This window comes from Balaenoptera physalus, assembly GCF_965194825.1.
Source record: "Balaenoptera physalus genome assembly, chromosome: 1".
Taxonomy (NCBI): Eukaryota; Metazoa; Chordata; class Mammalia; order Artiodactyla; family Balaenopteridae; genus Balaenoptera; species Balaenoptera physalus.
This window is the reverse complement of record NC_138882.1, coordinates 177,725,901-177,742,204: the sequence shown is the minus strand read 5'-3', so window position 1 is coordinate 177,742,204 and position 16,304 is coordinate 177,725,901. Positions and strand designations below refer to the sequence as shown.

At 42.2% G+C, this 16,304-nt stretch overlaps 1 protein-coding gene across 1 annotated transcript; it reads right to left on the bottom strand.

Annotated features, from left to right (window-relative positions):
- Positions 1-15: 15 nt before the first annotated feature.
- Positions 16-15,996, bottom strand: CNR2 (cannabinoid receptor 2). Its single transcript, XM_082451577.1, has 2 exons — positions 13,883-15,996; positions 16-6,082 (listed from the first exon to the last, which is right to left on the bottom strand). The coding sequence occupies exon 2, from the start codon at positions 6,035-6,037 to the stop codon at positions 4,955-4,957; it is 1,083 nt and encodes a 360-aa protein (XP_082307703.1). The 5' UTR covers positions 6,038-6,082; positions 13,883-15,996; the 3' UTR covers positions 16-4,954.
- Positions 15,997-16,304: the final 308 nt, after the last annotated feature.

Here is a 16,304-nt window from a genome sequence, read left to right as displayed (position 1 = left end):
AGCACTTGCACAGTTTTAAGACATCACAAACGTGAGCTTGTTTCCCACAAATGTGTAATGGTTGAAATTTACAAGTCGTCACTTCAATAAACATATTCATGGAACCCAGGACTTTGTCTTGGATAATTTGGAAGATTAATTCTGAAAAATGTTCCCTGAAAAAGTTTGGGTTATGTGATTATAATCATGTTAACATCTTGTGAAAGAATTTGGGATTCAGTTGTTTTAAAGTCTATATGTACATCTGTCCTGTGTACTCATGAAGGAAGAGAGGGCCTTCTAGACTTTAAGAATTGAACATTCTCATTAGGGAAGAGATTAGACATTTGGTTAACAGACACCTTTACTATGTACAGGACAAAATAAGGATTTAAAAATCGTTGCCAGCAGATGTGAACCAAGTTTGAATACAGAAGATTTTAAAATAGTGGGTATTTTGGAAGTAGGTGTTTCTAGCTCGTGAAAAAAAAATTGTAAAAGACAGTTTAAGATTTATTTTCAATATCCCTCTGTGACAGACATCTCTGGTCATTTGACAGTAGTATTGCAGAGAACTACTTTCAGGTTGCCGAGGGGGTGGTTGAAGAAGACCTCAGTATTTCATCAGCTTGCAACTGATCAGCGACTGCCTTACTTAAGATTAGTTGTTGTAGTTTTTAAAATGAGATTAAAATGGCCACATCTTTGCTGCCTGAAATTTGTATTTGTGTCAGCTAAGCTGGTCTTAGAAGGGTGAGGGAAGTTGAGTAGAGGAAGGCAAGTGATATTATCCAGCACTGTGCCTGGCTATAGAAAATGCTTTAAGTCACTGGACGTGAGGAATCTGTAAAGTTTTATTAGTGTAACTGAGAGGCCAGGCCTGTACAAAGGCTAGATTACCAAATGTCTATTGTTGTAGGTATTCCTAATTTCATGAGATGTACACAAAAGCAGTGTAAACTTCTCTCGCCTTTTCACTAGCATATGGGCAGTGAGGGCAGCGATTAGGAAATTGGGATCAAAGGGAGAGTAGGTTCTGTTTTTGCCAAGTTCAGAATGGCAGTTTAAGGCAGACTAATAGTAACTGAAAATAAGGGAGGGCACATCACTACAGATGAAAGTGAGAGCTTGAGTTTCAATCATACAGCCAGGAGGATCTAAGGAATCATGTTCACAAATCTCTCTTCAGGGACAGACATCACAGCTTGGACAGGTATGTGTGGTTGAAAACACGACCCTTTTATCCTATCTAGAGCTGAGTTGTCCATTATAGTAACTCTACAAAGTAAATGCTTTCTAGACCTGAGTATGTTAAGTCTGTTGGAAACTTTTAAATGGACAAATTCATACACTGCCTTGTTCATTGCTCTGCACTTGGTAAGGGGCCAAGAGAAAATTTAAGAGAAATTATGACAAACTGGAATAAACCCAGAAGAGGGCAACTAATGGTTAGGGGTTCGTGACCACCTTAAAGGATAACTTCTGTGGGAGTAAAAGGGCAACTATAAAAAAAAAAAAAGAAGAAGACACCAAGAGAAAAGACCTAAATGTAAGACATAAAGCTCCTAGAAGAAAACATAGGCAGAACACTCTCTGACATAAATCGTAGCAATATTTTTTGGAATTTGTCTCCTAAGGCAAAGGAAATAAAAGCAAAAATAAATGGGGTCTAATTAAACTTAAAAGCTTTTGCACAGCAAAGGAAACCATCAACAAAATGAAAAGAAAACCTACTGAATGGGAGAAAATATTTACAAATGATATGACTGATAAGGGGTTAATATCCAAAATATGTAAACAGCTCATACAACTCAATATAAAAAAAGGAAAACAACCTGATTAAAAATGGTCAGAAGACCTGAATAGACATTTTTCCAAAGAAGACATACACACGGCCATCAGGCACATGAAAAGATGCTCAGCATTGCTAATTATTAGAGAAATGCAAATCAAAACCACAATGAGATATCGCCTCACACCAGTCAGGATGACCATCATCAAAAAGAACACAAACAACAAATGTTGGCAAGGATGTGGAGAAGAAGGAACCCTTGTACACTGATGGTGGGAATGTAAATTGGTGCAACCACTATGGAAAACAGTATGGAGGTTCCTCAGAAAACTAAAAATAGAGCTACCATATGATACAGCAATTCCATTCCTGGGCATATATCTGAAGAAAATGAAAATACTAATTCGAAAAGACACATGAATCCCAATGTTCATAGCAGCATTATTTATAACAGCCAAGATACGGAAGCAGCGTAAGCGCCCATCAAGGGAAGAATGGATAAAGAGGATGTGATATACATATATATATATATATATATATATATATATATATATATGAAATGGAATACTACTCAGTCATTAAAAAAGAGTAAATTCCTGCCATGTACAACAATATGGATGGACCTGGAGGGTATTATGCTAAGTGAAATAAGTCAGACAGAGAAACACAAATAGTGTATGTTATCATTTATATGTGGAATCTAAAAAAATAAAACAAAAGAATGAACATAACAAAACAAAAACAGACTCACAGATATAGAGAACAAACTAGTGGTTACCGGTGGGGAGAGAGAAGGGGGGAGGGGCAAGATACGGGTGGGTGTTAAGAGGTACAAACTACTATGCATCAAATAAATAAGCTACAAGGATATATTGTACAGCACAGGGAATATAGCCAATATTTATAATAAGTAAATGGAGTATAATCTATAAAAATGTTGAATCACTATGTTTTATACCTGAAACTAATATAACATTGTAAATCAGCTATACCTCAATTAAAAAAAAAAAAAGACACCTGGAGATAAAGGGTGGGGAAAGGCCATGTGAAGATGGAGGCAGAGATAGGAGTTATGTTGCCACAAGCCAAGGAACACCAGGAGCTGCCAGAAGTTGGAAAAAGCAAGGAAGGATCCTCCCCTTGCAACTTTGGAGAGAGCATGGCCTTGCTGACACCTTGATTTTCTAGAGTCCAGCCCTGTGAAAGAATAAATTTCTGCTGTTATAAACCACTCAGTTTGTGGAAAATTGTTGCAGGAAGTTTAATACAGGGCATAAAATGAAGTATGTTGAGAAATAATGATGAGTTATTATCATAAGTTTGCAGCAATCTGATGTTACAAAAGTCTAATATTATTATTGGACCTATTAAGTCATATTATCACTTATACTTTATACATATTTATCACTGTTAGACTTATTATTATTGAAGTCATTATTATTTATAGACTTATTTATTATTACTATCCTAATCGAGCAGAATTTGACTGAACTAGGCCAAGAGGTTAGTGGTAAAGAGGCTTAGGAGTCAAACAGAACGGGGTTGAAAACCCCAGCTTTGGGTACATGTTAGCAGTGTGACCTCAGGCAAGTGATTTTGCCTCTCAGAGATTTCCTCATCTGTAAAATGAGGATACCAAACCCTCTTCATCAGGTTACTGTGAAGGCTAAGTGAGATCCCTCATTTAAACCCACATAGCCCAGAGCCTGGCACATAGTAAAACCTCAGTAAAAGCCAGTTGACTCTTATGACCAGAGCACATAGTAGTTCTACCTTACCTAATGTTACCTCAGTTAATCTCTATCCCACCACCCTGACGATTTCCTTCATTGTACCACCAGTAATCATCTTCTTTCTTTCTTTATTGGCTCTCTTCCCACCAGAATGTAGAATGTGAGCCCCATTAGACAGGGACAGAGTCTCATTTATGACTGGACATCCAGGACCTAGCACAGAGCCTGGCACATATTTGTGGGATGGGTGGATGAATGAATGAATAGTGAACACCTTGTCTTGTAAGTATTAAATGAAGACACGTTTAGTCAATATCTTTCCTTTTATTCCATCTGTAGTTCCAAATAATTGCATTAGGATTCCTCTGCAGTCCTCCTCACCATCAACAGTTTCTCTTGCCTACTGCTCTAAGCCCCTTTGGTAGGAACCTAGCCTCCCTGATATGTAAGATATGGGTGTCCTGGGATCTTCAGAAGTATGGGGCTGAATCCTTGCTGGAGATGATGGACTGTGGGATGTCGGCACCATACCTGGCACATAGTAAGGGAATTTCCCCCTCCTCCCACTTGCTCTGTTTATTATTCATTATAGGGCATGGGGGTGGAGGAGACAAAGGGGCTGAATTGAGGGATGACCGGGAACAATTCGGGGATTTATAAAATCTCTGTGAATATCTTCCTTTTTTTTTGGAGTTGGGTTAGACTGGGACACTGCCTGCTTCCAGTGGTACCATCAAATAGGTCTTCACAAAACCAATCTGCATCTCAAGCGATCCCAGTCTCCTCTGTATTCCCCACATACCTAGGAGGACACAATGGTTGTGAGTGGGGATTATCAGGGTGTCAGAGAGGGCCGGTGCCATAATAATAAGATGCCCTGAACTGGAGGCTTGTCAGTTATCTCTGCAAGAGGTGGATCAACGTCCTTGGTCCTCATTGCGTTGCAGTTCTTGGTCCTCTGTGGGAAAGGGTGACCTGCAGGTAGGGCCTTTCATAGCTCTAGAACCAAGGTGGACCCAACAATTAAACAGGAAGAAGGGCTAGCCAGCCATCCTGAGATCCCAAGAGAGTGATCCATTCTTCCCAGATTTCCTCCAGGTCCTTTACTGCTGAGCCTGAACGCTCCGCTTGGCTCCCGTGGTCTCTAGAGAATGCAGGCACTAAGCCGTCTTGTTGGGAAGGTTGTCCTGACCTGCAATGAGCCTGTCCCAGGCCTCCTGCCTCCTGCCCACCTTGCCGCCCCTCACAGGGCCTGGCTACCCAACAGACTGTGTGCAGACAGGCGTGGCCAGGTTACCCTCCAGGGGTCAGTGCCAACACTCAGTGAAAAGGGGTAAGTGTCCAGGCCTCTGGGGCTGGTTCAAGTAAGGTGAGAGGATCAAAGACACTCTCCTCCAGGGATTGAAATGACTTCTGACTTGGCTTATTTAAAATCGTGAAAGTGGCCTCATTAGTGATCAGAGCAGTAGAGCTCTCTGGAATCTGGCCCCAGGGTGATTTTCACATCAGCCTCTGTCTCAGTGACTGAGGACCTCGGGACCTCTTCTTTTCCTTCAGGCCCGAGGCCCCTCAGGCACTTCTTCCAGTGGGCCAGGCGGTGGTGCGCGGAGGAGCGGATCTCCCCACTCCGCAGGGCGTAGATGATGGGGTTGACCATGGAGTTGACAAGGCAGAGCAAGGAGCAGAAGGCGAAGACCTTCTTGACCTGTTTGCTTGGAGTGGTGGCCAGGCTGTAGACCATGAGGGTCAGTGCCGGGACCCAGCACGTGAAGAGCACAGCCAGCAGCACCCCCAAGGTCTTGGCCAACCGCACATCCAGCCTCATCCGGGCCATTCCGAGCACTTGCCTGTCCCGGTGCTCAGCCAAGCTGGCTACATGCTGATGGGCCTTCCAGAGGACACGCGCATAGGTATAGATGATGCCAGAGAAGAGGACGGCAATGAACAGGAGCCAGCCCAGCAGATAGTCATTGGGGATCAGGGGGAAAAGCTCAGAGCAGGGCTTGGGACAGCAAGTCCATCCCATGAGAGGCAGAGAGGAAACCAATGCTGAGAGGACCCACATGATGCCCAGGGTCACCAGTGCCCTCCCACGGGTGAGTAGGGCTTTGTATGTAGGCGGGTAGCGCAGACAGAGGTAGCGGTCAATGGCCGTCAGCAGCAGGCTGCCTACAGAGGCCGTGAAGGTCATAGTCACGCTGCCAATCTTCAGCAGGAAGACAGCATTGGAATCAACGCCATGGAAGACGTGGAAATTTACAAAGTTGAAGGCAAAGACCACACTGGCCAGAAAGTCAGCCCCAGCCAAGCTGCCAATGAACAGGTACGAGGGCTTCCTGCGGAGCCGGTGTGAGGACAGGATCAGGTAGAGCACCACCAGATTCTCCAGGGCGCTTAGTAGGCCCAGAGGGGTGCACAGCACCGCGATAGCTATCTTTTGGGAACTGCTCAGGATCATGTAATCCTTCATGGGGTTGAAATCCAAGCCATCAATGGAGCCATTGGCTGCCTGTATCTTCCAGCATATCTCCATGGGTTGGGTCCCTCGGCTTCTGCCGGGCTTACCAAGAAGCCTTTGCTGTAGTACAATGAGAAGAAGAAATGAGTTCTTTTTCAATCAGTGCAATAATGACCTCATACCATCACTGACTCTAACCAAACACTTTACCTGTGCGATGGATCATATGTTGAAACAGCAATTTATATTGGTTTCTCTCTATTTTACCCTTTCTTCATCTGAGTGGGGTGCTAGGTCTGTACTGGTTGCCTTAGGAGAGGCATGTGGGAATTCAAGAAGCAGAAGTGACCTGCAAACCATATGATCTCACTTACATGTGGAACTGAAAAAAAAAAAATCTAATTCATAGATACAGAGAAGAGATTGGTGGCTGCCAGATGCAGGGGTTGGGGTCGGGGGGTGAAATGGGTAAAGGTAGTCAAAGGTACAAGCTTCCAATTATAAAACAAATAAGTCTTGGGAATGCACGTACAACATGGTGACTATAGTTACTAATATTGTATTTGAAAGTTGCTAAGAGAATAGATCTTACAAGTTCTCATCATAAGAAAATAAATTTGCAGCTATGTGTGGTAATGAATGTTAATGACTTATTGTGGTGATCATTTCACAGTATATACAAATATCAAATCATTATGTTGTATACCTGAAACTAATATAATGTTACATGTCAATTATACCTCAATAAAATAAAATAAGAAATAAAATAAAAGTGACCTGCCTTTTTTGGTCTTTTTAAAAAAACCAGAAAACTACACCTAAGACTTCCCTTTGAAAGTAAGGAAATCTCCAAGGGTCAAAAACCGAGAGGAAATCAAAACCAAGAAAAAATGGAATCCAGAGTGATATGGTGGAGGGTTTTTTGCATTGATGTTTTATTTTGTTTTGTTTGCCAGTTTTGGTATGTAAGATGCTGAAGTTTTAACAACTATTTAGGGATGGGAGACAAGACTTGGGTTTCACACCAGTAGATTTGCCAGATAAACTATAGGAGGCCAGATAAATTTGAATGTCAGATAATGAATCATTCTTAGTATAAGAATGTCCTAAATATTGAGAAAAACAAACAGGGCACCCAAATATTGTATGGGACATTATTAGAAAGCAAACTCTGAGTTTCTCTAGAGGGATATACTCTCATATCCAGGTCACACAAGATTTCCACATATAAAGGCCCATGGAATTTGAGCTCACAACGCAAAATTACAAAATGCACAAGGAAACATGAACAAGAGTTAGCAGAAATGTCAGACAGTAGAATTAGACTTCCAAGAATTCATATAACTCTTGGGTTTATGTTATAGAATATGTTTATATGCTTTTGATTGTTTGTTTGTTTGTTTTGGCTGCGCGGCATGTGGAATCTTAGTTCTGACCAGGGATTGAACCCACGCCCCCTGCATTGGAAGCACGGAGCCTTAACCACTGGACCTCCAGGGAAGTCCGAATATGTTTAATATGATTAAACAGTAAGGTATCAAAACCATGATTACCTAATGAAAGACTAGGCAGATTTGAAAAAGAATCAAGTAGAGTTTCTGGAAGTGAAAAATGCAGTCATTGAAAACAGAAACCCTTAAGGGTAGGTTAAAGGGCAGAAGAGACTAGCTGAAAAGCTTTGATCTAGAAGGTGGATCTGAAGAAACTTCTCAAAATGCAGCACAAGGAGATAGAGAGATGGGAAATATGAAAGAGAGGTTAAGAGACAGGAAGGATTGAAAGAGAAGGTTTAAAATATATCTAACTGGAGTTTCAGAAGGGAAGAATAGAATTGGTGGTGGGCATTGGGGAGGCCATATTCAAAGAGATGCTAGTGGAGAATTGCCCAGAATTCTCCTGGACATGACTCCTCAGATTTAGAAATTACAGTGAACTTCGAGCAGAATTTTGTTTTTAAACTGAAGTATAGTTGATTTACAATGTTGTGTTAGTTTCAGGTGTACAGCAAAGTGATTCAGTATATATATATATATACTTTTTCAGATTCTTTTCCATTATAGGTTATTACAAGATATTGAATATAGTTCCCTGTGCTATACAGTAGGACTTTGTTATTTATCTATTTTATATATAGTCGTGTGTTGAACAGAATTTTAAAAACAAACCAATGGGAATTCCCTGGTGGTCCAGTGGTTAGGACTTAGCACTTGCACTGCCAGGGCCGGCGTTCGATCCCTGGTCGGGGAACTAAGATCCCACAAGCCACACGGCGGGGCCAAAAACAAAACCAACCAACCAACAAAAACCAAACAAACAGAAAAAGAATTCCATATTCACATATAGCATAATAAAACTTCAGAATACCAAAGACAAAGAAAAAATTTAAAACAATCAGAGAGAAAAGACAAAGGAATCACAATTAAATTTAAAAGCAGATTTTCCAATAGCAGTAATAATAGCCAGAAGATAGAGGGAAAAAAGCTACACTATCACTCAAAATAAAGAAATAAAAATAGAATTGTCCACTAACAAACTCTCACTGAAGGAAGTCTAAAGCATATGCCATTAGAAGAAGGAAATTCTTCACAGAGGGAAGAACAGAAAGGCAAGCAGGAATTGTGAACAAATAAATTGATAAATGTATGAGTAAATAAAAAAATATGTATAAAGCAACAATAATAATAATAATGATGACTGAGACTGATTTGGAGGGTATAAAAACAAAGTGGAAGTAAAATTGTGAATGACAGTAACACAAGCCAAGAGATGAATAGAGTTGAAGCTTTATTTAGGAAGTGAGTAAAGGTATTGATCTAATTTAGGATTTTAAAAATCAGGCATAATCTCTTACTTGGTTTACTACAATAGCTTTCTAACTGACTCCCTGCTTTTAACCAGGCCTGTCTAATTTCAATACAACAGCCAAGGTGATCCTTTTAAAATATGTCAGATCCTTTTCAAATATGTCACTCCTCTGTCCCAAACCCCACACAGCACCCATTCCATTCAGTGTAAAAGCTAAAGTACTAACAGTGGCCTAGAAGGCTGTGTGTGTTCTGGCCCCATTGGCTCTCTGACCTCCCTACTAACCATGCTTCCCTTGGTCAACTAGCTTTAGCCACACTGGCTTACTAACGGGTACTCCCCCCCCGCCCCACCACGGGGCCTTTGCATTCGTTGTTCCCTCTTCCAGAACACTCTTTTCTATGCATGGGTCAATCTCACCTTCTTCAAGTTGTGGCTCAAATTTTGCCTTTTCAAAGACATCTACCCTATCATCCTATTTAAAACTGTAGCTCACCCCACCCTCCCGCTCTTCTGGTGCCCCTTACTCTGTTCTATATTTTATTTTTTCCATATCACTAATCACCTTCTAACATATAATTTACCCTACATAATCTTTATTGTTTATTATCTGTTCCACTAGAATTTAAGTTCCATAAGGTCAAGGAACTGACTATTTTGTTCACTGATATAAGGGTTTAGAATAGTTTTTGGTACATAGTAGATACTCAATAAATACTTGTGGAATTGAAGTGAAATTGAATAGTCAGTGATTTTTAGCATTCCTCTCTCAGAAGTTAATAAATTAAACAGACAATATACTAATTAATATGATATATAAGATTTGAACATGCAATTAACAAGTTTGATCTAATAGTCATATATGGAACTCAGCACGCAATAATTAGAGAATACCCATTGTTTTCAAGCAAATGTGGACATTTACCAAAACTGGTCTTGTCTTAGGTGAAAAGTATATTGCAACAAACTTTAAATAATCTGTAACATACAAACCATGTTCTCTGACCACAGTGCAATTTATTTAGAAATCAAGAACTTAAAAAATATAACTAACAAACTTCACAGGTTTGAAGCACCTGAATAATTCCTGAGCCAAAAAATCATAAAGGAAATTAGAAAATTCTTAGAATTATAACATATTAAAATGAGTGGGATGCATGTGAGTAGTACTGAAAGGGAAATTTATAGACCTACATGCTCATATTAGAAAAGAAAAAAGACTCATGAGCTAAACATCCAACTCATGAAATTAGAAAAAGAGCAACAGCAAAAATACAAAGAAGGAAGAAGGCAGAAATAATAAGAGCAGAAATTGATGACATGGTAAAACAACAGAGAATAAGAAGCCCTGACAGAGACCGAAACTAGTTCTTTGAAAAGATCATAAAACAGACAAACCTCAGGCAAGATTACTTAAGATGAAGGAGAGAACCTACAAATAAGAAAAATATCAGGCATGAAAGAGAAATGGTTAATAATCCTTTAAAAAGATGTTTAACCTCAATAGCATCCACAGAAAGGCAAGTTTCACTCCCATCAGATCAGCAAAAAGATGAATCTGACAATATCGAGTACTGGAGAGGATGTGGAGTGCGAACGGTCAGCACTGTGACGGGGGTGTAAGTTGGGGCAAACACTGTGGAGAGCAGTTTGGCAAAATCTAGTGAAGTTGAAGATGAGCCACTGCCCTGAGAGGCACCAATTCCGCTCCTGAAAACGTGCCCAAGGAGACATGTACAATCAGCATTTTTGAAATAGCAAAAGAAAACCACCATCACCACCACCAACAAAAGTCCATCAATTGCAAAATGCATAGATAAATTATAGTACATCCATACACAGAAATAAATGAAACAGTAAAAAATGAACTAGAGCTACATGTGTCAACAAGGATAAATGTTAACATCACACCATTGAGCCGAAAGTCCAATCCCTTAGGAGAATGTAGAGGATTTATAGAGTAGATAAAGAGAAGAGAGCTCGCGGACAGTGGCAGAGGAACTAGAGAAGCAGGAGGGAGTGCAGGCTTTTTCCCGGACTAGACTAGAAAGCAATGTCTTGCCTGAGGCAAAGGGAAAAAATGTGTTCCTCTATGTAGACATTTCCCTGTATTCTTTACTGGCTTTTTTTCCCCCTCAAAACATTAAACATTAAAACACTAAAAAGTAGTTATTATTGAAAAATGGAAAAGTAGGTCATTAAAACTCACAGCAGTATTTTATAAGGTTTAAATATTTTATTTACACTCAAAACAGAATTTATTATAATTTTTTGGCACCCATTTAAATTTTGTGCCCATGGTGAGGGCCTCACTCTCCTCACCCTACTTCTGGTCTTGCTAGAGGTTATCAGGGAGTGGGAGTTGGGACAAGAGAGGTCTGTGGTTCCCGAGCAGTGGTTTCCTGGTGTGTCTGGGTGAGAAGACCTTCACGGCATTTTCAAGTCTCCCCCTCGCCGTAACTTCCAGGGTGGGTGTGCTTAAGCTCATTTTAGAGTGGAAGAAGGTTTAGGAATGATAAGCTCTCTGGGCTCCCTGTACTCAATTTCCTTACCTATAAAATGGGGATAATGACGGTAACCCACCATTATAGATAATTCACGTTATAAGGATTAAGTGAATTAATACATAAAATATATTTAGAAGAGAGCTCGACACTTCACTGAACTGTCCTTAATTTGGAACCCGCTCAGGATGACCTAGTTATTTAGGAGTTGAGAACTGGGGTTCAACTCCAGTTCTGTCTATACCTGCACCATAAATGTGGTTAGTCTGAATGGAGATATGCCTTGAGTGTAAAATACACACCAGATTTCAAAGACAGTATGGAAAAAAGAAGGTAACATAGCTCATTAGTAATGTTTTTATATTAATTACCAGTCGAAATGATATATTGGGCTAAATAAAAACATTTATTTCTTCCGTTTCTTTTTATTTATTTATTTATTTATTTTAACATCTTTATTGGGGTATAATTGCTTTACAATGGTGTGTTAGGTTCTACTTTATAACAAAGTGAATCAGCTATACATATACACACATCCCCATATCTCCTCCCTCTTGCGTCTCCCTCCAACCCTCCCTATCCCACTATTTATTTATTTTTTATTGTGGCTACTGGAACATTTTAAATGACAAGGGGCTCATGGGACAGCGCTAGCCCACCCCAACGTGCTGTACTGTCTGGTGACAGCAAGGTCAGAAGTATTCCTTTGCCGCTGCTGTAGGCAGCCCCAGTTGGGCTCAACTGGTTGCCTCACCATTCCTCAGACAGTTCTGCTTTCTTGCACCTTTGCCCCAGGGGTTCCTCTCCCTGGCTCATCTTTTTTCTGGACTCGTCTTTCGCCCGGTGAAAGCTTCCACAACCCCGCAGTCACACACCAAGTTCCTAGACTTACTCTGTATATATTATAACCAGTTCTGATTAGTCTTTTCTCCAACCAGGTTGATAACTGCACCAACCAACATTTGTATGCAATTTAACTTCTACACAATATTTTTTCTCAGCCACAATCTAAAGTAATCCACACAATCTCTGATATAAGAATTGTGGTTATTGTTATTTCATAGATAATGGAGGCTCAGAGACGTTAAACTACTTGGAGGAGGGCACACAGCTTGTCAAGGTCAGGGACTGAGCCTTCATTATTTCTGGGTCTCCTGTGCCTTGCACAATGCCTGCTACCTAGTCGGTGCTAAAAAACTGCTTAATGGGGAATTCCAGTGGTTAGGACTCTGCATTTTCACTACTGAGGGCCCCGGTTCGATCCCTGGTTGGGGAACTAAGATCCCACAAGCCGCAGCGGGGAGCCAAAACAAACAAACAAACAAACAAAAACTGCTTAATGAATGAAACCCATTTGGATGGAAAGGGGCTGTTGCCAAAGTGTAGATCCCAAGTAAGAGTGTGAGGGGGAGGGGAGCACATAGGGTAGGTTCAAATCCTAGCCTGGTGAGCTTGTTCAAGATACCTAATGCCTCTGTTTTCCCATTTCTCATCTGTAAAATGGGTTTTTGTGAGGATTTCAGTAAATTAATATAACATATGGAAGTGCTTATTATTGTTATTATTATTAGGAGCATCTTCAAATGGGATAATTCAACCTGCTTGGTGAGGTTGTTGAGAATAATGTGCCTGGAGCATTATAAGAGCTTAATAAGTGGTAGCTCTTATAATACAGTGTTTTTTAAATTTTAAGAGAGCAGAATGCTTTTTACCGTCAATGGAGCACCTATTCATAAATCAGGTAAAAATCTGAATTCATGTCACCTATGTCCTCTCTTCCAGGCAGCCCAGATTCCTCTGTGGAGCCCTCAGGCTCCAAGGAACAGATTGAAAACTTCTCATCTAATCCACCTCTGTTATTTTACCATCAAGGAAACAGTCTAAGGGTGGGGATGTAATTTTCTAAGATCACCCAACAAATCAGCAGCAGAGCTGGAACTAGATTTCACATCCCCCAAACCACAATCAAAACCCTCGTGCTGGGCCTCCCTGGTGGCGCAGTGGTTGAGAATCTGCCTGCCAATGCAGGGGACACGGGTTCGAGCCCTGGTCTGGGAAGATCCCACATGCCGCGGAGCGGCTGGGCCCGTGAGCCACAACTACTGAGCCTGCGCGTCTGGAGCCTGTGCTCCGCAACGAGAGAGGCCGCGATAGTGAGAGGCCCGCGCACCGCGATGAAGAGTGGCCCCCGCTCGCTGCAACTAGAGAAAGCCCTCGCATAGAAACGAAGACCCAACACAGCCAAAAATAAATAAATAACTAAATAAATAAATTTAAATTATTAAAAAAAAAAAAAACAACCCTCGTGCTGTAAGCATAGAAGTGACCCTTCTTTGAAAAGCTGAAAAGAGGTGTTTCCCTGAGATGGATGCCCTTTGCTGAATGTTGCCAAGGCCACCCCAGAGTGAGAGTGAGACAGGAAATGGTGCCAGCTGAGTTCTCAGCCCTGGACGTGAATAAGAGACAGTGTAAGCCTTTCTCAGCTCCCATATCCACCCTCCCACTTCTGGAAGGTTCCTCCCTGCACCCCTGCAGCCCCAGTCCCATCCCCCTCCAACTCTTGCCATCTTTCCCTTAGAAAACAGCCCCCCATCATCAGAGAATGGCTTACCCCACGCCGAGTCCAGCCTAGAAGAGGGGCGTCGGGGTGGTGGTGGCTGGTATTTGTGCCTCGCCCAGGCCTGGCGTGGCCACCAACCTATGGCTATTGTCCAAATTAAGTAAGGCCAGGAAATGCAGGCATTTGGATGGAGGTCCTAACAAGAAAACATCCGACAACAGGATGCACAGAGCAACAGGAAACCCAGCTCCCTGTCTGCCTTCCCTCTGAGCAGATAGAAATCCCTTTTGGAGTCAGAGCTTCTCGCTTCTAGATGAGCCTTCCTCCCGGGCAAGGACTGGTCTGAATGCCCGGCGCAGAGAGAGACTCGGTGCTTGCTGTGCTGCACAACTGTTCCAGTTCCACCTCTGCGTGGCTTGTCATGTGACTTTGGGCAAGTCCCTTCAGCTTTCTGAGCCCCTCTTCTCATTGTGAAATGACAATGACAAGACCTGTCCGATTCTCCTTGGGAAAACCAAATTGGCTGGCAATCTCCCCCATGGCTCTTTAACCAGGTCCATGGGGAGGCTGTGATGGGGTACCAATCCTTTCAAAGTGTAGGTAAGACTTCATGTCTGTGCGTTTGTTAGGAGGAAAGGGTTCATTTTTTTTAAAACTCAGTGTGTCAGTGGAGTTCCAAATATTAGGAACCACTGATGCGTGCAAAAACATTTTGTGACTTGACATCGTACAAATGTAAATTAAAAGAGAAACAAACAACCAAGTGCTTTTCCCATCTAAGAAAAATGCCAAACCCCCAAACTACATGACACTCTTTCCCCAGAGAGCATGCCCATGCTGCAGTGGGTGTCCAGGACCTGGAGCCCTGACTCCTGCTGAGTGTCTGCGAAGGGCACACCGAGTGCCGGGAAGCTGCTCAGGAAAAGGTGCGCCTGGGGGTTTTACTGACCCGAACTGAAAGTGTGAAGTGAAAGCATGCCATGGTCCCAGCTGGCTCCTCTGTACTGCTGCGTTGAAAGCCCAAAGGCACTGGGGACCATGTGTGAGTGAGAAGGAGCTGGCCCTTTGATTGTGGCCGCTACAAGTGCAGTGAGAAGCTGAGACTGGAGGCCGGGAGCCATCATATTTATCTCTTACTGGGAGTGGGGAGGCCTGGGTTCCGGTCCCTGTTCTGCCACTGAGTGACTTTGGGCAGGTCCTTTCTCCTGTCTGGGTCTTTCTTTTCTCATCTTTAAAGCAAGTGGGTTGCCTGGGTCCCTTCTTAGGTCTCCTCTGGGAAACTCACCATGTTGGATCCCAGTGTCACAGGCTTGGCAACCAGACCTCCTTGGATTCAACCAGCCCTGGATTCAAATCCAGCTCTGTACCTTGTGGGCTGTGTGATCTTGGGCAAGTTACTTCACCTATCTGAGCCTCTGTTTCATTCATCTGTAAACTAGGAGAAATACTACCCATATCACACTGTTGTGCAATCAGGTGATAGAAATTTATGAAATGTATGGTGGCTTACAGTATGTGTCTAATGAACGGCAGGACACACTCAGTAGAATTAGTTTATAGGATTCTTACAGGATTCTGTGCTTGTCTTGTCCAACTGTCGTCTGAGAACTTAGGCATATAGAAAGCTCTTCACTCATCCTCAGTGGACACTTTACTACCATGAAGTCCAGACCATCACATTAAAAAAACAAAAACAAAAACAAAAAAAACCCTGTTTGACCTGCATGAATGATCCATTAGTAATAGACCAAGTTGAGGCTCTTGACTTGTTTCCCAGCAGGGCTCTTGGTGCTATGTTCAGCCATAGAAAGGGTGTCGTGGGGCCTTCCTTCCATCTTTCTTCTCTTAGTTCCCCTCTGTGCTTGGTAGCACTTGGTTGCAGTTGCAAGAAAGTTTTCTGGAGTTCTGGGCTGTGGGCTATGTTCCTTTGCCCAAATCTTATTTATTTTTTCAGGCCCTATATCAAAAGCCACCTCCTCCAGGAAGCATTCTCTGGTTTCTCCTTACCTGTCCACGAGGATGAAACTCATTGAGTCCTAATGCATGGATCACTGTCTACCTTCCATTATTTGTGTGTTTTCCTCATATTGCTCCCTGGACCGTGAGCTTCTAATTTTGAGCGTAGAATCTTGGTCAGGGAGTGGTGGCATCTTTGTATTCTACTCCCCCTCACACCAAAAAGAGCCCACAGTGGACTCTTGGTGGAGATCTTTTGATGAAGGGCCCGAGCTAAGCTAAGCAGCCCTATGGAGATGGAACTCAGCCCACATAAGCAAGGCAATTTGATGGGCCCCAAGCCACCACTCCCCATTCCCAAGTCATGGCAGACATTGTCCATCTGTCCCAGTCCTCCCGCGTCCTAAGCCTCACTGTGAGCTTCTCACCATAGTGTTCCTGGCCCACAGATCCAGACTTCCGCAAAGAGGCAGGACCCACAAGCAGCAGGTCGAAAGCAGAGAGTTAACTAGAAGGT

Coding starts and splice junctions, on each gene's coding strand:
- CNR2 (XM_082451577.1), bottom strand. CDS start 6,037: ATGGAGATATGCTGGAAGATACAGGCAGCCAATGGCTCCATTGATGGC.